This window comes from Candoia aspera, chromosome 5, assembly GCF_035149785.1.
Source record: "Candoia aspera isolate rCanAsp1 chromosome 5, rCanAsp1.hap2, whole genome shotgun sequence".
NCBI lineage: Eukaryota > Metazoa > Chordata > Lepidosauria > Squamata > Boidae > Candoia > Candoia aspera.
In genome coordinates this window covers 12,211,269-12,234,514 of record NC_086157.1, presented here as the reverse complement: position 1 = coordinate 12,234,514, position 23,246 = coordinate 12,211,269, and the positions used below count along the sequence as shown (strand labels likewise).

Below are 23,246 nucleotides of genomic sequence, written 5' to 3'. Positions count from 1 at the left end.
ATCTTGTGAATGCCAAGTGGCACCACATGATTCTTGGATACAAAGTTTAAAACAACACTTACCAAGAACATCAAGTTGGTAAGTATGCCAAATTACACCATATTTGTTCTGGACCACACAGGTGTAGTTGCCTCGGTCTGAAGGAACAACACTCTCCATGACAAGACTCCACTGCTGATGCCGCAGCTGCCGAAGGAAAAGAAAGATCAATATAGATTTGCCTTGTTCCTTCAGAAAAAGACTTACCATGACAGTCCTTTTTCTAGAACAGAGATGTGTGGTGTACAAAAGCGGGTGTCACTCTCCCATGAGCTCCAGAAGCAGGGCTAGAATAAGTGTGAGGTTTTTTCAGGTGGGAAGAAGTATCTCCTTCCCCAATTTCAGAATAACAAACCAATGGAAGGAACATGAGAAATGTGGTGATAAAGGAAAGGTACGGTAGACAAGGTACATTTGGTTACAAATAGTAATGTCGTCCCTTGTCTCTTTTCTTCTCTGTCTTCTTTGACACTTCTTTGCCTGGTGCCTGGAAAGACCAGTTGCCTTGCCTCCGTCGTAGAACAAGGATCTTCATAGAAAGTCCAATCCACCATTTTCCTACAGTGGAGCCAGGTCATCCTAGGATGGGAAATGCCATGCCATGCCATGCCCTACCCTACCTGTTCCTATGGACTATCTTACAAGTCAGAGGTGCTACTCCTTGAAGCAACGGTGTTCTGCAATACCCTCTTGTTGAAAGAAGCTTCAGCCAAAGTATAAGAATTAAGCTTACAGTGCTTTTTTAAAGGACACAGTAGATCATGTGGCATCCCATCTGTAGCTGCACTTTTAGTGAAAAAGGTCCCAATTCCTTTTGTCCTCCACAGGCTAGTCTGATGATGCAAGCTTTAATCACCTGGAGGTCATGATTGATGAGGCTTTGCAGCCTAGGTGAGGCTGTCAGAAGGAGCCTAGGAGGCTGTCTGCTTGGGCAGACCTTGGTGGCTCATCCAGTTTGTGTCAGTCCTTTTTATATGAGTCTTCAGATTGAGTTAGAAGGAAAAGAAGATACTTCCTGACCCTGGGAAAAGGTAAAATTCACTTAGGCATGAAGGCTGGGTTTAGGTGTGGACTGATATGTAAGGCTGGATGATACAACTCTCTTGGCTGAAAATGCTCTTACTTCTGACCCCTGCCTCTTGGAAGTTATGGCAATGAGAATTGAGGCACTTCCCATTTCAGATGCTCTAACCCTGACTTATGCATGGTCTGAATGGGGCATGAAGTGTTAGTTTAAGGTCCCACGATGGAAACTGATGGATAGTGGATGATCTTAGCACAGGGTACCTGTTAGCAATTTTCTGATGTGAGGCTCACTGGTCCCAAGTATAAGAATTGAGGAGATGGTTGATATGAGGATGCTTGGTGGGGTCCTTCATTGAGGATATAGGATATCTTTCCTTTTGGTCCATCTGTTAAATGCTCACCATATGAGCTTGTATTTGCAAGTGAAGAAAGCTCTTCAGGATGCTAGAATAGTCTGTATGTTGTTAGTTACATTTTAGGATAATGAGGTGGCCCTGCACATTATCCAGGCATTTAGTTGCAACCAATGGGGATCTGGATGTTCAAGTATCTTTTGATTCAGCACATCTGGAGATGCTGTGATGTTAAATGAATAAGTAAATAAATAAAGTTGACGAGGTGTCCTGAGACAGATGGGTGCTATTACTATCAAGTCCACTGTCTGATTTCATACTAGCTTCAGAAGCCTGGGGATTAATGAAAAGGCATAGGGTAGGTCTTTGGGCCAGGTGGCACTGTTGCCTCAGCTTCTTGAACTGGGAATCATGAACTGTATTACTTGACCTTGCAACTGGAAGAATTGCACCAAGGACTCCATTGGTAGAATTGCTAGGAAGTCATCACTGACCTCCTGAAGGTTGACATAATTTGCCCAAACACTCTGGGATTGAGGCTCCATTTGTCAGGGTTCAAGTCTTCATGGCTGAGCCAGTCTGCCACTGGGTTATGGATTCCATTGGATGCGGTATACTGTGAGAGATTACTGTATACAGCCCAACCTAGCAACTTGCTAGCCCCCTTCATCTCCAGTATTGATCTGGTGGCTCTTCTCCTAATCTTGGCATTAGTGGACATATTGCTAAAAGGGGAAGAAAGGGTACTTTCCCTTCACTTGTCAAGCTAGCTTGAAGGAGGCCTTTTGAGGGAAGAGTAGAGGAAGACGGGAATGTGAAGTAGCACCATTTTCCCCTCCCCTCCCCTTCCCTGAAGTTTGATCCAGTTGGGGAGATGTTTCTTGCTGTCATTGTTCCTCTTGGTGACCAAGACACACCATGGCCTTCCTCAGGAGTCTCTGGGGAGCAGAAGGCTGAGGTGCTTGGAGGAGATAAAATACCTGGAGCAGCCAGATGAAAAATTGGAGGCCACTCTTCCCATGGCAGTGGTGGTAATCAGGTGCTTGGCACTGTCAGCTTCTGTACCATAAAGTGCTTAAATGATCCGGCTCCTTGGAGGACTGCTGATGGAACTTTGCGCAGCTGTTAATGATTTGGCAGCTTCCACATTAGCTGATGTCTCCTGTGGAGAGTGTCACAGGGACACAGGAGGGTGTGTTGAAATGCCACTGGAAATTAGACCTGTGACTTGGGTCCAGAAAGGTCCTCTGATTTATCTCTGAGCATCAGCTGCTGTCCAGGAACTTGGTAGCAATACTGGAAATCCAGAAGAAAAGAAGATGCAAAGGAAAAAGAAAAGCAGCAAAAATTTCTGAGGTTGACCCAACAGGCCTGTGTGCTTTTAGGAACAAGGTAGGTCTGGAACTGGGAAAGGAGATGTTTCTTCAAACATTTTCTAGCTGTGCTTCTGGATTAAGTAGGAGGGAAATACTTACTCTAGAATGCCCTGTCTCTACTGTGGGAAAATGAGCTGACTTATGGGAAAAGAAAGGGCTTTCCTGAATCTTTAGTTTGCAAATGCTGACAACTAAAAGAAGGATCAAGGAAGAAGGAATTTGATGACTTAAGGTGAATGATCGTAACTTCCAAAAATTTGCAATAGAATAGAAAGTTATACGTTTAGAGCTAGGTTAAGATAGGACTCTTCAAAATCACTACAAAATAATTTCTTATATCAAAACAGTCTGGAAGGGTTGTTTTATCACCCAGAAAAATTCTTCTAAAGCTACTTAATAGCCAGCACCAGATAATCTTCAGAAAGTGACTTTCATGTCTGAAACACAGTACTGGTCTGGACAGAGTATAAGGAAATCAGATTAAACTTGATCACATGAGCAAATTCTGCATGCTGGAATTTCTAATAATTTGTGTTCCAAAATTATTATTATTTACCAGAATGAAAGCACTATATTGCAACTAATTTTGCAAGCTGAAATGGCTTCATTAAAGTTCTAAATCTCAAGAACATTAAGATTGCAAAAGTAAATGGAAATCTTGTAAAAATTAGAATGTGATGCAATATTGGGGGTTTACTTTGTGCCGATGACTTAGGAAACACATTTTTCTTGAAATGACTAAGGAAAAAAGTATGTCTCTGAGTGCCTACTGAGAAGAAATGCTGCCTAGTACTGTGTGGGGTTTTATGACATGGAGTGTGCAAGAATTTTATCATCCAAATCATTTTATCATCGAGACTCTGGCCCCTCATTTGCATCATAAGAATATTAACTTTGCAAATATGTTAATGAACATCCAACAGCATTCTGGCACATCCATAATAACTGTGTTTTCTTGAATAATACAGCCAAGTGGATTCAGATTGTGACACCAGCTAACATACTTTGGCTAAGTGGGATTTATGTTAGAAAACTTAATACTAACATTTAAGTAGGTTCACACTAAAACACACTGCAGTATATAACAAATACACACACACACAAACAAAATATACCACTTGCTTTGCACATCAACGTTCATTACTGGTATAACCTCTGGGATTAATTTACAAGTTTCTGAAGCATCTGGTGCATTTCAAAAATAATGCCCAAGCAACTCGTCAGCACATTGAGTTTCAGTATGAAAATGGGGGGTGGGGGGGGTGTCTTATGCTCATTTATCCTATACTCATTTATTCTCATTTATCCCATCAGAGAAAAAGAAAGGACAGCTCTGAGTATACCAATTCTGGATCTTAAGCAAGCTGGGTGGTCACCAAATACCACCCACAAATGATGCCTTACTTTAATGCCTCCAATACGGTGTTCTCCTTTGAACTCTTTGCCATTTTTCAGCCAGTATATGGAAGGAAGGGGCTTGCCAGCAGATGGGCACCGAAAACGAACAGTATTGGCAGCAGGCACAGCCAAAAGCTTCTTTTCCATTCTCTCACGATGGGTCCAATAAGGTGCAACTACAAATACAAAGCAGAATGACAGGAGATGTCAGATGGAAAGGACTGTGGGTCTTCAACTACTGAGCTAGTGGGTTTTAATTCAACCAGCTATATATTAGGGATGGCCTTCTAAAGGCAATTGAACAATGGCTTTCAGCAGTCCAAAGCAGCATAATCAAAACTGAAGGATGATGGGAGTTTGGAGGATTACATTTTACCCATCCTTGTGTAAAATGACTTCTCCCATGTGTGCAATTAAGTGCAGGATGAAGAGGAGGAGAGAAGGTTGTGTGAATGCACAGATAGCTACTTGAAAAGTCAAAATTACAGAAAACAAACTGACTTTTTTTTTCATTTTTAGTGTTGGTACAACAAATGGGTGAATAGTTAAGTTCACTCATATGGAGAATTGGTCAAAGCAAAGAAGACAAGTCAGCACATCCAGAGATAGTACTACTGCATTGCTGGTGCTGAGTTGCAGATAACTAGCAAAGGAAAGTTGATCATGCAGGCTGTATAACTGCCTTGGCCATACCAGGAAGGAGAATTTTCTGTGCAAAGCTGCCAGTGTTGGCTCACAAATCCCATTTTTGCACCCCAACAGATCCCTCTATCCACTATTGCTGAAAATTAAGAGACAATTTTCTCTCATTCTGAGGGAAGAAAGACACTAAAATAACCTAAAGTTGGTTAATACAAAGAAAAACTCCAAAACTTCCCACAAAAGAGGAATAAAATAATAATTAAAAAATGACCTTGCTACTGTAATCCTTGGTATGGTCCCTAGCCACCAGAAGGCTGACCGTGTCTTGTCCTTGCAGGTACCTTCAACGGTCTAGTAGAATTCTTCTGATTAAGCATTGTGGTGAAAGCCAGTTCAGCATCCTTACAGACTAATGGGCAGTGTCTATGAAGAGCCCACGATCCTGAGAGAAGCAGTTGTGCTGACTTCTACAGCACAGCCATGAGACATGACAGAAGTATGAACTTCCGTTGTTATACGGACTGCCATTGAAAGGAACAAGGATACCGTGGCTTTGGTGCAAGGCTAGTTTGCATGGAAAAATGTTCTTGTCAACCCTGGCGCAGCAAGGAGTCCTTTTAAATTTTGACAAGTTGACCTGAGTGAGACTTTGGCCAACAACTTTGGGAACTGTTACATTAGAAACAAGGAAGCAGGGTTATTGTGGCTAAAGGGAGAAATTCCACATTTGTGCTACAGTCCTCAACTTTTACATTCTGTCTAAAGCATTATCAATGTATGTATTTAGGAAGCTGTCTTCATTGAAAGGGAGATCTGTACCATGGAACATCAGCTCTGGGCCAGATCTTTTGACCTGATAATAAGTTGTCTTCCTTCAGTCAAGAACTTGAAAGCAAAGGTTCTTTGCAAGATTAGGTTTTTACCTCAGAGATCCTTTGGGTGATTGTCTAAGAATGGAGCAAGCTTTTCTCAGAAGGATGAGCAATGCACCATGCAAGCCTGATAGCTTTTGTGCTGTCCCTCTTAGTTAGCACAGAATAAAATTTCAGGCTGGAATTTCAAGTGAAAAGCTGATACTACAATCAAACTGTAATCATGAGTGAACCCCGTGAGTCAACAGAAGTAAATAAGCAGACTTGAAGCATTCCCTTCTTTATCCCTTAGTGATCAAAGCTGAATCTCAGATGATGGATGAGAAATGTGACCTTCTTGGGGTCAGAAGATCATGGTGTGGAGCCATCAGCTGAAGGGGGCAGCTAATCTGCTGAGTTGGCTCCAACAGTCCCAACAAAGAAAATGATTGGAGCAGCTATAATTACTGGCAAGAGATCTAGCTGTGAGATTTGCCAATTAATAGTCAATTCAAGTACAGGCCTAAAGCAATTTCATGGGATGCTGGCTTCAGAGAACAATCAGCAAACTTCATGATACATTCCCACAATGAACACAAAGCCACAAAGATTAGTTTTGCCAGCTGGATAAAATGCTGAGAACATAGACACATCTGGACAGTATGTCTCCTGCCCAATCAGAAAAATAACATGAAATGCCATCTACAGCTGAAAGTTTAGGACCATGCAACATATACTTTCTGAAGCCAATCTTCTGGCTAGAAGCCTACAGGAAGGATAAGGCAAAAAAAAAAAAAAAAAGCACCCAGGACATCTGTAGATGTCTAGCAAAAAAGTTAAAAAGAACAGAGAGAAAGAAGATGACTAAAATAAGAAACAGACACTCAACTCAGTGAGAACATTTCAGAGATGACCTAGAAAATATTCAGGGAGAATATGAAAGCAGTTCCTTCCCAAAATCTTACTTCTAAAACAAGGATGGGCAGTTCAGAGTTTGCATATGGCCTCCAGTACCCCAAGATCAGGCTGCCAAACATGGCTCATAAAATGGCCTGAAAATGGCATTTGGGGCCTTCGTGGCAGGGTTTCAGGGGGGAAAGTCAATGGTTTGGCCCAAAAGGCTTCCTGTTTTCCCATTTTTATCCTTAACATCTCCCTCAAACCAGTTCCCAAATGTTGGCCCTGCTCCATCCAGTGGTTTACCACCCTTCTGGAGATGTCATTTATGGCCCTGTGAGGCTGAATCACAGCTCATGAATCTTCCAAGGTTGTTCATGTACAGACACCTCAAAAAAAAAAAGTATGGAAACTGAGGAGAAAAGCAAGAAAACAAAAAGTATTCATTTCTAAGAGTGCTTATGTGGAAGTTTACCTATGATCAGCAGGCTAACATAACAAGTTCCTTCATTACAGCATACCTGACAATGGGTCTGACTCAATACCATAGGATAGCTCTTACTAGAGCAAGATCTGAGTAGTTAGATTCTATGGTCAAATACGGACGATTCCACCAAGTGCCTTACCTTGAGAGGACATGTGCTTGTGGAGCACCCGAAGTAGAAGACATTGCACATGTCCTGATTAACTGCCGACTATATGCCCCAGCAAGGGCTCGGTACCTTCAGACATTAATCGACAGAACCACATACTGGGACCGTAACAAAAGACTAAGTTACTTCCTCCAGGGCACAAATATGTATGTGGTCAATAGAACTGTTAAGTTTATAGTTAGGGCTGTCCAACTGAGAACGCAATTTATAGAACACATTGGGGTGGCATGTAAAGGTGATGAATTTATTTAAACTCACATTGTTTCTCTGTTTTATTACTTGTTTTATTACATCTTGCATTTTTATCTTACAATTTTATCTCTATTTTACCCTATTGTATTTTATCTTACCCTAGTATATTTTAGCTAATTTTACTGTATTTTAGCTGTTTTATGGTATCATATTTTATATTTTATATCTTATACTGGCTGATGCCCAACTTTCTGATATGGTCATTTGACTAATCAATAAAGTTACTACATTACAGCGAAGTGTTGGACTGCTGGTTCAGTACTACCGTCTTGTGCACACTTGTGCAGACACATTTTTTGCTAATCCACAGCTGCAAACCATCAACCTGAGGCTGTGTGTCATGCTGGTATATGACATGCATGCAATAATTGCACATGTGTGCAATATGACAGCGCAATAATTCAGTCTGGGTGAACCAAGTAATTACATGGGAACATTACCATGTGATGCCTATACCTTGCAAAGCATCCTATCTCACTTGTTTTAACTAATCCCCTCGAAAGCCTCCCTGAGATTTTATGCTTGCATTCTTTAAAAGGGTGTCAGATGGGATGTACCTGGGAACGAATCTGCGCTTCAACTACCAGTATATGAGCAAGACCAACAACACTGCTATTCCTTAAATAGACAATGCCTCTCCTTGCCATTTTTGCAAACATTTATTGTTAAATGACAAACCTTTCTCCAGACTAACGCTGCCCAGGGAGATCTGTAAGACACTAATGAAACTCTTTTTTAAAAATTATTTTTAAAAAGACCTCTGCCTAAACAATGGCTTCCCTTTCCCTGGCATCAAGGACGTTCCTGAATAAATACTGTGACTGCTACGAAGCAGAAAAGCAGGAGAGGGGAGGAATAGGCCAACTAGGAAAAGCAGGAGAGGAATGTAGGAATAGGCTGGGTTATCCCTGTGCCAGGGTTCCCTTGGCAGCCCAGTGGGCATCAGCTTTCTGGCACAGGAACTCTTCCCCCCAGCTCCACAGCTTTCATCCACATCCGTTTATTCCCTCTAATGGAGGCACCTGCTGACCACAGCCCATTTTAGCTTCCCCAAGTGCTAACTTCTAAGAGAGGGAGGAGGCAGGTTGCCATGTTTACCAGTGCAGTCAAGAGGCTCTCCTGTTTTAAAAGCAGAAACTCAGTGTATTATCTACTCACAGGCTTGCATGGGGGTGGGGAGAGCAGCTTTTGCCCCACCAATCAAGCAGTCATTTTTACAGGGAGAGCGGAGTAGGAAACAGAGGGGGAAAAAGAAGGGAAATGTTTCTAAATGCTCCAAGTAAATTCTTCTATTCTTAGCAAAGTTTTAAAAAATCATTCAAACCGTGGTTTTGGGTGTGGGTCTATGTATGTGTACATGGAATTGTCCAACATGGGAGAAAAGACGAAGGTTCACTTTCTAATTCTGAAAGGGTTGGTTGATCATGCCTGCTACCTGGGTGAAGGTACTTGTGTTACTGAAGACAGAGATACAAGTATGTTAAGTGTGAGACACGTTCTCCTACTAAAGCAGTGGTTCATCCACGTAGCACGATTGGAAATACCGGGCAAGACCATTCTGGGTAACAGCAAGGCCACTTATGCTCCTCAATTTTTTTAAAAGAAAAAGAAAAAGTCCCAATACACTCCAGACTTTATGAATGCCCAATTTCCCTCCCAGATTCTTCTGACCCATACCATTCAGGAACAGCAACCCTGTCTATGAACTTCAGGGGAATGGAGGCAGGTAGAAATAAAAAATTGTGTTTTAAAAAGAAGACATTAAACTTTACTGACACCCAGTTCTTGCAAACTGGAAGATAGCAGCACTTGAGTAACCCAGAGGGGTTGTAAACTGCTGCGGCCTTATCAACTCATAACCAGCTACCTGCTACCCATCTCCTACCTTCCTGCCAATAATTAAATGTTTCCTTCCTTTGCACCCGAGCAAAATGGCAATCTGACCTCCTGTTCCACAGACTCCAGTAATCTGCTACCTTCATTTATGAGCTGCTGGATCTATTGCCAACTGACTTGTAACTATTCCTCCTCTGTATTCCTAGGCCTTCTTTTCTGTATGCATGTGCTCTATAATAGCTGGCAAGTGGATAAAACAAAATAAAAATCCAATGCTGCATTTACAATAGATTGCTGAAACGTCGCCTATTCTGAGTCAACAGCATCAGACAACTCTGTGTTTGGATAATTCAGCTGTTGAGGAATCATGGATCAGCGTTAAATAATGAGAGGGGGAAAACAGAGGTTTGTGTGCTGTAGCACCAGAAACTGGGGGAAAATGGAACTCATTCAAAGCCCTGCAGGGAATCCAGAATTATTTCACCAATAGTAAGGCAGGAGGTTTCTTCCCCTGCAGAAATCTTCCCCAGATTTAAAGAGGCAGAGGGAAGAAGTTAAAAGACAGAACAGCATTGCTCCAATTCTCTTTGGGTATTTCTTCTGGGCAAATATTTCCCCCCAAGGTGCTGAAAGACAGCACAACCGACTTTCTCTTAACACCCTGAAAATCCCAGAGAGGTAAACAGAAAATGCTTTATTAGATGGATCTGATTCAGCACTGGCTTTTATAAATACCGGCTATATCAAGCTTTGCTTCTCTACATAATATTTACCTCTGTCTTCAGAGTCATCATCATCGTCGTCATCATCTTCGTCATCACCAGATGATGGGGTTTCTTGAAACGGAAAGGAAAAGATGAAAATGGTTTCCAAAAGTAAAATTCTGAATGTAGTCTATGTACCTTTGCAAAAACTTTCGTACTCATCAGAACATGTAACTAGCGGGACCTTGGCAAATATTTTTTCAATATAGAAAAGATTTTTTGAATTAAGTTTTATTTTATTCATGGCCTCATCACAAGTCTCCAAATATGGCCAAGATACAAAACGCCACCAAGTTTTTACAACTGTGGCACCCCACAGTGTGCAGATTTATTCAATCCAGACGGGTTTATCTAATCTATGTCTTAAGTCATTTGTCTGATGTGTTGCCTTACTGTCTGATAATCCTGATCTGGGGATCACTATTATCTAAAATCAATAAAATCATGGTGGCTATGATTGACAAAACTGTAGCCCAGCACATCTGGCATTCACCGCTTTGGTGAAGACTGCTATAATTTATCTATAAATCTTTGGTAGTCACCACTGAATAGTTTTGGCAGCATAAGGAACTAATTTCTAGTTCCTTAGTTTTTATTGACTGATTTTTTGTTTTGTTTTGTTTGGACTGTGCCTTGACACAGTATAAGGAACATTTTTATTTGTCTGCTTGTATTGTAAAATCCTATAGCAGCCGACTCTATCACAATGCAGTAAAAGTCAGATAGTGGACTTTGTTAAGCTTGTTCGTTATGTAGAGTAGTGTTAAGTGAACATGTTTGATCTTTTTATGATGAAACACTTCTGTAAGAAAATTTAGGGGTCCCACACACTCAGGGGGAACCCCTCAGATTCTATTGTTGTTGTTCACATGCAACTGCATGTTAAGTTCAAAGGCCTTTCTACCTGTGGTGACCTGCATGAGATGGATAGGGCTCTATTCCTAGAAAGTCACCCAAACAGTAGTGGTAAAGAAGCTGCAACAGGCTGGGAGATTACCAATTAAGGGGTCCATAGAGGAAATGATCCTATATCTCAGGGTTTCTCAACCAGGGCACTGTGGACCCCTAGGGTCCCACGAGAGGTCACTTGGGGTTCTCTGGGAGATCACAATTTATTTAAAAAAGTATTTCAAGTCTGGGCAACTTCACATTAAAGAGGTAAGTTTCATTCTTTATTTTTAGTTAAAGAACACTGTTAATGCATATATACAGGCCTACATGTGAAATGAATATAATTATTTTTTAACCTCTGGCCTATGTTTGAGCCTGAATGTGCAGGGGTTCCCCGAGGCCTGAAAAATATTTCAAGGGTTCCTCCTGGGTCAAAAGGTTGAGAAAGGCTGGTATACATGATAATATTTTTTAACATCTTGCCAACACCAGAAAACAGGGAAATTAGACAAATGTACTTAAACCATTTAAAATGCAGACAGGAAGAAATGGGAGGATTCCTATATGAGAATGGACTTTCAGAAGAATGCAAGACAAGAGAAAGTTAAAAGCAAGACTTATGTATCCTCGTTAGGCTTCTGCTGCCCAGTTAGTTTCTCTCTCTCTACACACGCTCAAGCTTTCAGTGGGAAAAAAATGGGATGGGGGGGGTGGGGGGGCCAAATGCAGCTGGGCTTTTTATAGCAAAGAACCAGGGGGGAGTTACAAGATCCCTTCCCTCCAGGAGTGAATTCCTGAGCACCCAAAAGTCAATTAAGCCCTTCTCTGCTGTGAGAGAACGCTAGCTGCAGCCACTGAGCAGGGAATCCAGGTTTCTGCAATGGAGGAGCCACTGGCCATTCCTTCACATCCACATTTCTTGTTGTGCCCCAGGCCCGCAACTAGGGTCTCTGTCACCCAGGGCAAACATGGATTCTGCGCTCATTTTGGCACCCCCCAGCGCGGTGCCCGGACACATGCCCTGCTTCCCCCCCCCCCCCCCAGTTGCGGCCCTGTTGTGCCCTCTCAGGTTCTGGTCACATTTGCCTCTGACTATCACAGGCAACAACGGAGGAAGTCGGTTAGTCCCTTCTTTAATTTAATACTAGGTTAATCCTACAGTTTAAACCACAGACCACCAGGGACTTGCTTGCCTGCTATACCAGCTGCTGAAGAAAATACTCCATTTCTCATCAGTTTGCCTTTTGTTTTGTTTGCATGTCTTGATTTTGTTTTATTTTATTTCTAAAAAGATAAATTCCTGGTGACAACGGGGCAGTTTTCTTGGCAGCCTGTTGAAAGTAGCTTGCCATGGTTTTCTGACTTCCCATTCTGGAGTACAGCTTTAGAATCTCCTAGTGGTCTCCCTTCGAAAGCCAGTGCTGATGAGCTTCCAAGCTCAGACAAGGTTGGCCAAGTCCTGCCACCAGCTGAGATTTGATTTTGTTCCTGAATGCTGAATGCTATCCTATGCCCGCTGTACTACAAAATGCTTATTTATTTGGCAGCACGACTTAAGGAGTAAAACTTACCCTATTCCTGTAATATAGGTTGACAGTTCATAAAATCTACCATTTCTTTTTGCCCCTGGACTGGAAAACTGCATCTGCAACCATTACTGGGTATCAGATCCCCAGATTCCTTCTCCCAATGTCTGCCACAGTCTGAACTTACAGTTTTCCCCTGCTACTTCCCTCATCAAAAAATGTGTCCCAGCAGCTCTCCTGTTTGCCCGTTTAGTTGGGAGGAGGAGGAGGATAAAAAAAAAAATCCAATTTAAATCCATTTCTAGGTGGAAAATGGACCTCATCCCCCCACATTACCAGTACGCCAAACAATATCTACATTCACTTTCTATAGCATGATAGGGCCTATCTAATCCCACAATATTTCTTTGAGCTGACCACACTCAACCAGTCATTTTTTCAATAGTAATTTTATTAAAAATTACAACTGCAACAATAAAAATATAAACTAAAATGGTCTTCAGTTCACCATTTCTTCCCTGGAAGACCCCACACTCAACCAGTCATGGGCAGTCTGTGGCCCTCCAAATATTGCTGGTGCTCTGGTTTCCTATTTGAGGAATGAAAATCCTAGTTTTAAGCATCAAATCTGTTTTTTTCTGGTAGTCTGCTCTTTACAGTCCTTAGGAGAATTGAGGGACCCTTCCCTAGCTTGTGTCTTAAAAGGCCCCTTTGCTTCTGAACCAATATTAGAATGAAATGCTTCCGTTCATGGTTCAAATCAGCCCGCCGTGCTCTTTTCCCACCCATTCCATTTTTATTTTTTAATTCCCCCCCATATTCTTTTTCCACCCTCTCTTCAGAAAACTGACTGTACAGGGATAGCCAGTCACCTGCAAGGCTGCTTTCACAGCTTAGAAAAATATTTTAAAACCAGCCAATGAAAGAATAAAATTAAATAATGTACGATAAAATGAAATCAAAATTAAAAATGAGCTACGTGAATGGACACAGATTGGATTTTAGTAAACAGCTGCTTGACTTACAATATCTAACAGGAAATAATAGGTCAGTAATATAAACATTCTAACTCTCAAGTTGTTAAGTTACACTTTTCACTTGGTTAGCATATTGTAGTGATCTGGCTTTCCAAATCTGGAATGAGCTGAAGTCATTTAAAATAGGTTACTGGTCAGTGTTCAGTACAAACATTCCTTCCATGAAGAAAACTATTGGAATTCCCTATATTAAATGAAATGCAAGCATGCTCAGTCCCAGTGCAACTACCTGGGCTGATTTCGATCTGTAGCCACCTGAAACTATTTCTAGAGACTCCTGTCAAGAACATGTGAATGTGTTTGCTTACAGAGGCTTTGGAAATATTAAGAAGCCTCAACATTTAAAGGGAGGGTGTGCCAGCAATGTATTATTATAGTATTTCTTTTCTCTCTCTATGGTCGCAGTTCCATTATGTCATACAAAGCAGAAAAGTTTCCACAAAGCGCTTTTTAAATTAAGCATTAAGTTTTCAGTTTGAAATAGTAATTTAGAAGCCGAGAGAGCTTAATTTTCATTAAGATGTGCTTAGAGTCCTGGTGAACTCCCCGTTTTCCACACTGATGCTACCAAAAACGGAGATTTGGTTATCTAAACACGGCAACGTTATTTGTTTGGGCTCATCCATGGGACTGTGGGTTCCTCCCTTCTGTAATGAGATGTCTGGTTTGCCCACACCAGAGGCCTACACTATGTTGAAATCATGTTTCAGGAAGAAAAAGAGGATTCTATGCTTGTTCCAGATCTGCATCCCTCTAGTCCATCCTGCCTATGCTCCTTTTGGATTAGTTTTGCTGCAAAATGTTTTTGAATATTGCTGCCCCTAAAGATCTGAAGGTCTGGGGAAAAAAATATCCAGTAGAACTTGGGACTTCACTCATTCCCCCCTTCCCAAAAAAATTGGGGAATCGGTGAAAACAATGAGCTCTCCCCCACTGCACTGATAAAATGATAAAATCAGGACTTGTGCGCATAATACCATGGCCTTCTTCCTATCTTTCATGTCTGAGAGCCTGTTAATTGTCCTACTCAGTTTCATGGCCTTTCTTTGTTCTGTTCAGGGCGCTTATCTTCCCATTCTTGTTTACTTTTGCTGGGGTCATGCAGATAATCAGCAAATCAATACACTTTTTGCATAGAGCAATGTGAAAAGAAGAGGGAAGGCAGATCTGTGGAGGCAGATTTCCCTGTGGTTTTTGCTGATGGATGTGCACCCCATGAATTATGATGAAAAAGCGGACGCTTTCAACCAAAAGTGCCATATTTCTCATGCAAAGCCTTCTGGTCATGGATGGGCAGGATTAATTTATGGACCAGGGGATTCTGGGGGTAGGGGGTCAGAAAAGTAGATAATGGCATGCCTGTCCCTTTTTTTCAGGTATGCATTGCATAGGTATAAAATAGTGGTGGGGCATCAATTGTGCAGTTGTGACCACCATCTTGATTTTTTGATTCCCTCCCCTACAGTTGTCCCTGTTATCAATCTAGTCTCATTCTCTCTTTATTTCCTGCAGATTAAAAAAGCCCAATGGCTGGATAGAGAGGTGCTTTTGAGACAGAGTACACAGAGGAAAGGGTTATCTATTTCTCCCTCCAGAAATGTCCCCCCCTTTTTGAAATGCCCCCAGGGGCTCCAATGGAGGACTTTTAAAAGTTAAACCACTTCTAAGAGGGTACTTGCTACAAAACTCTATATTAAACAACTACTGTATGTTAAATATTAATTTAACACAATCCTTTGCACATTTCATGAGATATACATTGCAGCAGTAAAACAGGATTTTTGTGTGTGGGGGGAGAATGGAGATGATTGCAAGTTTTCACTGCCCAGCCCTGCTTTGATGCAGTCTCCCAATGAGATGTGGAGAAAGCCTTTATTTACAGTCACAATGCTTGCTTCCTCAGCTATGACTTTTAAAGGTTCCAAAATAATTTATACAGACTTATTTGTGAAGCCAAAGAAATTCATTAAAAGGAGATTATGTTAATGTAAAGCTATTGATACCAATTACAAATTCAGGAATTCATGAGGGCAGCAAACAATGGGAGGGCCCTCAGTAGCTAAGCTTTGATGACAACGCACAGACCAAGGGTAAGCAATGTGCTTGCAGATGTCCTCCTTAGTTTCCTGCCTTATGATTTTTACAAGATGGCTTTAATTTTTAAAAAAGTCCCAGCTTCAGCATAACCCCAACCACATCCTTACAAAATGAACAAGATGGCTGGCTGAAGGTAAGCTAAGGTGACACACCATAAAACCTCACCCATTTGCCTGCTGGTACATGGGTGCCAGCAGCTCAACTGTTTTCTGAATAAGCAAGTGACAGACATTTTGGAGCCTACTTGTGATATAGGTAATCAAGGTCCTAGATGTGCCCGGAGTGGTTCCTTTCCTGCATGCAACAAAGTTGTGTTTTGACTGGAATGAAGGTTCAGGCTGTATTCTTGCCCCTAGGTTGTTGAGGACTACAGGTTACCTGCTAGATTTCAGTCCCGATGATGCCTTGCCTTGTTTAAGCAGCTGACATTTTAAAAAACTGCAGCCAGCTTAATCAACTTTGAGCTCTGAAAAAAGTTGGGTTATAAATGCAACAAATACAGACACACATTTCTGCTTCCACTTTCACTCTGGTTTCTCTTCAGATTGTATAAATCTTTCTCATTCAGCAACAACAATGTGCTTTGGTTCCTGATTTGTCTTGCACCATTTACCAAACATATTAAGCTACTGGTTGCCCCAGTTCCAATTCCTACTGGCATGGAAATCCAAAAGGGGGTCCAATCATTTGTCTAAATAAGGAACTAAAGTGTATATGCCTCTTCATTCTTTACGCCTCACGCATTCATCCGTAAACAGAGAACTGTTTCTTTCAATACTCTTAAAGTCACTTGCAGAATACCGCTTAATGCATGGTGGTGAGGAATAAAGAACTGGGGATGTGCAAAGCAGACTTAACTTTGGGCTACCTCAATTAATAAATCTTATGTTCAAGAGTGTCTTTTACAAGATGACATGATTCCATACCACTTTGTAAAGGAGAAAAAGATAGGGGAATGTGACATGAAACAATCCCAAACCTATAAGAGAATGCATAGGGGTTTTTTTTAATTACAAGGCTCAGTTATTGTTGCCTTTAAAGTTTCTTCAAAATTGATAGTCCGGATAGTTGGTTTACCCCTTAAATAGTTTACCTTAAATCAGTGTTGATTACTAATGGTGTGCCCTCTTCTTGGTTAAATTTATGTCACCCCCAAACACCATCTTTCACCAATTCTTTTTAACTTGGCCACAGAACTTCTTGCTAGTATAATTAGAAATTCTGAAACATTCATGGCTGGGTCAGGGGCCAGAGGATAACAGTCTGCTACGTTCAGATGATAAGGTCTGTTGAATAGACAGGCATTTTTATTCCTATTTTCATTTTATTAATCATGAATTCACAATTATGCATATCCATGTACTGTCTCGTTATGTTGTAATTTGTAGTATATTGGGGTTGATGTCACTGGGTTATAGCAATACTTTTCGTAGTTGTAAATACTAGGGTTTGGGATTGTTTTCTCACTCCTTTGTTTTCACTTGGTAGGAAAACTCTTAGGACTCCTCCTCAACTGGTAAATTTGAATTTATTCCCTGTTTTTGTGCAAATGAATGAAGATGTATTCAGATGATCCAGTATCTTCTGAGTGTTTGGGGAAAGATAAATCTGATTACACTTCAAGATTGATTTACAATGTGATGCTGTCCTCTGTTTATTCCATAACGTTATTTTAAATTAATTTAGAGAACACCGAATGGCATGGAATAAAGAAGTTCAGAATTCAGATTCTCTTGGGTTCAGCTTGGGAGTTATTATCTAATCCTGCTGAAATCCTGACAAGTATTGAAGATCCTGCTGGGGTGGGGATCAGTTTCAATACTTGTACAATAATGCAAATACATATGGAAATACTAAATCACATATATAATTTTGACCCTTTTACCATTTGGAGCTTTCATTATGGGATGATCTTAGTTTAAGATCTTATATATGTATATACATATATATACATATTTATACATATATACACATATACATATATATATATAAATAAAATTTCGTCACCGCCCATCTCCCTCAAAAGAGATGTATATTATTACTCTGGATCATGTTGGCTTTGAAGAAGCTTTTAAAAAACTTGCAGAATTAGAAAAAGAGTTTGGTTCAGACTGTTTCTTGGCAGTTAAACTCAAACTTTTGTTATTCAAACTATTTGGATCAGGTTACAAACAAATTAACTATGGTTCCTAAACCGGTACTGTTTTTTAAAATAGAAAATTAATAACATTTCCTATTATTAATTAAATAAAACTGATCAATAAAACTGATAAAGTTATTTACATGACCTCCAGAACCATGTATTTAAATGCCCTGTCCTGGTATACCTGTGAAGGGTAAAGGTAAAGGTTTCCCTTGACATTAAGTCCAGTCGTGTCCGACTCTAGGGGGCGGTGCTCATCTCCGTTTCAAAGCCGAAGAGCCGGCATTTGTCCGTAGACACTTCCGTGGTCATGTGGCCAGCATGACTAAACGGAACGCCCTTACCTGCCCGCCAAAGCGGTACCTATTAATCTACTCACATTTGCATGTTTTTGAACTGCTAGGTTGGCAGGAGCTGGGACTAGCAACGGGAGCTCACCCCGTCACATGGATTCGAACCGCCAACCTTCTGATCGGCAAGCTCAGCAGCTCAGCGATTTAACCCGCAGCGCCACCGTGTCCCTAAACCTGTGAAAGGATGCTTGAAATAACATGAACTCTATAATCCTTAAAATTAGGTTAATACAGTAACTGCTTTGTGTGTGGACATATATAGTGTATCTCAGAGAACATTTGCTACTGGTTTGCATGTGCCCATGTGGGATGCTTTTATGATCCCACTGGGCTGCGACTTGAATAAAAATTGGATTTGAATAACATGTTCATACAACTATCCTGAATCCTTTTTGCCCTCCTTCCATTTTACAGAGTGCATTCCACAACTTGCATGAACAGTAAGCTTTGTTAATGTTTTCTACTACAGATTAAGGTTACTATGGTAACTAATCATTTTGGCTGGATGAAGAGGTTGAATTCAACTGTCCCCTTTTCGAATGTTAATTTTTGCACCTGGGGGAAAGAACTTGCCTGGACTTGTTTTAGTTTCAGTTTCCCTTCTGTATAGGCATGTAGAGCAGCTCTCACTGAGAGCCTGTAAGAATGCAGAAGCTTTTAAATATGTTTTGCTTTCTGTAAATAAAATTATTTTTATAGAAATGCCTGGTGTGTGACTTTTCTGATCTCTCCTGGGCCAAAGCCTTTCCCATCACCTAACTTAACTTCCTTAGTTCAGCACTCAAGGGCGTATAACGTGAAACTCCAGGTGTAGGGTGTGCTCTTGGGAGATCTTCCAAAAGTTGCTGTTGAATTATGTTTTTTAATATGCTGCAGATGAAAAATATTAAATACACAAAGGATAATTTTATTACCCAGTGTGGTGTAGTGGTCAAATATTGGACTAGCATACAGGAGACCCTAGTTCAAGTGTCAGCCTTGAGTTCAAGTCATCCAAGCTCACTGGGGACAACCTTGGGGGGCTGTCATTTCTTAGCCCAGCCAATCTCACAGGGAGAAATTGGGAGGACATATACCACCTTGAACTCTTGGGTGGAAAATACGGGATAAAAATCTAATAAATAAATACAAACTAAAATGAAATCCATGAAATTCAGTTCTGGTCCTGCCCATTTCTTTGTCCTTGCTCCTCTACTTACTAAAATGCATCCTCTCAGTCAAAAAAGATTTGTACACTCTAATGTCACCCAAAGGAAGAACAAACTTTATCTGAGAGTATGGAAGAAACATATACATTAATCCTTTTGATCAAAGCAGGGTTTGACCAAAGTAATCTCATGCCATTGAGGCAAAACTCTTTAAAATAAGTCTTTAAGTAGGATCAAGAGACTTGTGTGAATCCAAACATAAGGAATGGGAATAACCTTTATTTACTGTCAAAGACTAGCTGTCGAAAAACCCCAGATTTACCAGAAAAAAGCACCATACAAAAAGTGAAACAATAAAAAGATTAAAATTCACAAAGATGTAAGAAAACTGGTTAATCTTATCTGTGACTCAGCAGGATTGAACAAGTGTAAATATTTAATGATCTGGAAGCCTAGACAGTTCACCCTGTAAAGCAATACCAATTGTGCATTTCTGCAGTCACATCTGCCAGTAAAGAGGCAAACTTTCTCCTCATCAGACCTGCCAGGATAATTTAGCAATAAGGAGGTTATTAAATCTGGGTGTCAAACAATATGAAACGATCAACACAATAGAACATGTGTAACAGGCTCAATATCCCCCAGCTGGCACAGGCATAACGGATCCTGCATTCAGATGTTATTGTATCTCCCTTCTACTAGCATAGATGGCAAATGCTGATTCTTGCCAGGGAGAAGGCTGCCCAGCACAGGACATGTGAAATGTTAATTAGTTAGCTAGACTGAATGGTCTTTCACACAGACCACCCTGGCAGTCAAAGACATGTTGTTTCAATACCAAGTTGGAACATGAGTAAAACCAAATGCTCAAGTGAAAGACCACAGTCTCAAAGATCCAATTCAATACTCCCCCCACTCCCCCTGGATATTGAAAACCATTCTAAGAGTCACCTGATATCCCTTGTTGAAGGCAAACTTTGAATAAAATCTGAGGTGGAATTCAAACATTTATGGCCATCAGATGACATACATAAGGAGACATAAGAATGAAATAACTGACTCACCTGTCACTCGGACTGTGAAGTTCCTGAACATTTCCACCGAGTGCCTCATCTTACAGCTGTATAGACCTGAATCATCATAGGACACATTTATAATCCTCAATAGTTTTTGACCAATATGAGTTCGATTGGTAGGAGAAATCCCAACACCGTCTTTATACCAGAGGAGAGATACAGACGAGCCTGGAGTATTGCACTGAAGTTCAACCGTATCACCACTTCCAACCACCAACTCTTCGAGAAAACCCGTTTCACTTCTTAAATCATCTATGAGAAACATATTTTAAGAAAGATAATCAGGTTCTTGAGCCTTTGGAATATATTAGTCAGAATATACAGCAGCACTGATTGTGTGCCACCATAAGATCATTGACTGACTGATTATGACCATCAAGTCCGTATCGATTCTTAGCACCCACATAGATAGATTTTCTCCATGACAATCCAATCATGTCATGGTTATGTGGGTGAGCACTATTCCAAATGATTTCCACAACTTTCTTTTTAGCTAGCTACTATCTTCCAATCCCTAGCCTTTGATTGCTTATTTCCTTCTTATCATTGCATCTGCTCATTTTCCCTCTCACTTTAATTCTTATCTGGATTTTTAAAGATCTTGTTAGCCAATCCTGTACACACTTCACCTCCCTTCCATCTTCCCAACCTACTTCCTAAAATTGCATATCTTCTCTATCACCCCTTTCCTTCTTCCTCCAGCTCCTACTTCCTATCTTCTCTACTATAAATTGCTTTTCCACTCCAAGGTTGATCTGTAGAACATGCGCCTCATAAGAAATATGACTCTCAAGTATATAGAGATGGCTTTTCTCCCCATAATTAAAGAATTGCTTTTCATGCATGGATTTCACAAATCCTGCAGTCCATCAAATTTACCAAGAATTTCATAGCTACCAAGCTATTAAGCCGTAGGGTTGGGAAGGACCTCTGTCTAACATCCAAAAGGCAATATGCTAAATGGCATAACTGTTTCAATAAGAAGAAGGTGGCCTTGTGTGATCTTTTTCATTCATCACTTTCTGAAATTCTATTTCTGGACACACGATCCTGCCCCTTACAGTAAGTTTTTAAAGGCACATAGTTCAAAACACCTTGGACCAGTTTCAGTGAAACTGAAACAATGGAAGAACAATACTCAACATGTTTGAAAATCTCTGCACTGAGGACAATAAATTATCCTCTCATGAGATTATAAGTTGCCTATAAATTCACTGTATTTTTCTGAAAAAAATGGAAGCTACATATTTTCCTGTGCCAATCTTCCATGCTAACCCATGAGAGAACAAATTGGATTGGATCAGATCTCAGCCAGGGCAACTCAAGTAGTTCATCCTCCTTCTGGTACCCCAGTTTTGGCCATTGAAGCATTCTGAAGTGTGTTCTCTGCACACCCCATGATAGTAGGTTGGCCAAACCTCAGATATGAATGCTTATAATTTCACTGGTGCTTTCTCAAGAGCCATAGGGGTACAAGTCATATTTCACAACGAGCATTCTCTAAAGTTGTCTTCAAAAGTCACTGGCACTCTTCCAAGCGACCAATGGACTGTCACAAGGGGATGGATGTGCTGGAGGTTCTGCCCTCATTTCCCTTCCTTCCAGGTCTCAAGGTGCATGGACCTGCTGCAGATATCCATGGGAAAGTATGGGGCAAGGGTGAAGCCTGCTGCCACACTGTTGCCATTTTCCCTTATACCTGAGGCTCACTGACCAACTGTGTGGAAGAACTCAAAGGACTGCTGATGCCATTAAAACGTGTCACAGAAAGCATGTGCCATAATAAATTTTAAATTTAAAACATCTGTTGGAAGTTTTTCTCTCACGTTGTGTCTGTTGGTGGAGGGACATGACAGCTCCAAAGAGAGACTAAAGGGGCACCTTTGTCTTGCTGACCATGGTCTCAGCCACATTAAAAAGACACTGTTGTTCTTAAACTTCATTTCAAAAGCAAGCACTGGAAGCCTTACGTAATAGTTTGAGACAAGATTTAGCGCCCACCATCTCTCCTTAATTTTTCAGTACTCAAAACATGATTAACACGCTGTTTGCTATATGTCACTTTGTGTAGGGTCATTTTCATCCCACTCTTCCCCCTTCAGTAACCAATTCTGTAGATAAATGTTCTCAATTCTTATGTGTTCGCCTGCCCTTTTGTCACCCCTTAGATTAAATCTTCACTCAAGACAGCTGGCATCCAATATCTCAAGACGAAAGTGCAGGATCCCGGAGTCCCAAAAGCTTCATTATGAAAAAGAACAACCTTTGGATAATTCAACAAAAGGACACAATGACCGAACTTTTGCTTGGCAAGCTAATTAAAACGGAAGCCACCACAGTCCAGAGCCAATATCTAGGGCCAAACCAGGAAAAGGGGGCTGGGAGAAAAAAAGAGCTAGGGGCTTTACTCAATTCAAAAACCAGCTTCCAACTGGGATTATGCTCACTGCACATTAATTGTCATTCCAACTACAACTGTCCTAGTTTCAGTGTGAAATTTATTCTCCAGTGCACAACTACTGAAAATTACCATCAGTTTCCATGCATAGATAGCCCGCATTTTTTGCACAGCAAGTAAAAGACAACTTTTAAGAAGTATGAAAGCCCTCAAAATCTTGGCCTTTTCCAGTGTTCGATCATTTCTATCCATTCCAAAAACATGTAATTTCATAGTAACTAGAGTGTATAAGATTGTTTCTATACATGTCTATGCACATGAAATACTGAATCTAAAATCAACAGCAGCACATAATAAAAGTGAAACAAAAGCAAAGAGAAACTAATGGTAAGATGTAAAATATGAAAAACTTTCTATGTCTAGGTCTTCTACAGAGGCTCCTTCAAACACATCATAACTCCTGAGATTTCTAGGCAACTTTCCTTCTTAA

At 40.7% G+C, this 23,246-nt stretch overlaps 1 protein-coding gene across 6 annotated transcripts in view; it reads right to left on the bottom strand.

Annotated features, from left to right (window-relative positions):
- Positions 1-23,246, bottom strand: part of FGFR3 (fibroblast growth factor receptor 3) — a 74,317-nt gene that overhangs the window by 27,196 nt on the left and 23,875 nt on the right. For all 6 annotated transcript variants that reach the window (XM_063304600.1, XM_063304601.1, XM_063304598.1 and 3 more), the window contains exons 3-6: positions 20,347-20,610; positions 10,097-10,159; positions 4,199-4,368; positions 63-186 (exon numbers count right to left, since the gene is read on the bottom strand). In XM_063304600.1, the coding sequence (XP_063160670.1) occupies positions 63-186; positions 4,199-4,368; positions 10,097-10,159; positions 20,347-20,610 (621 nt within the window). The remainder of the gene's footprint in view (positions 1-62; positions 187-4,198; positions 4,369-10,096; positions 10,160-20,346; positions 20,611-23,246) is intronic.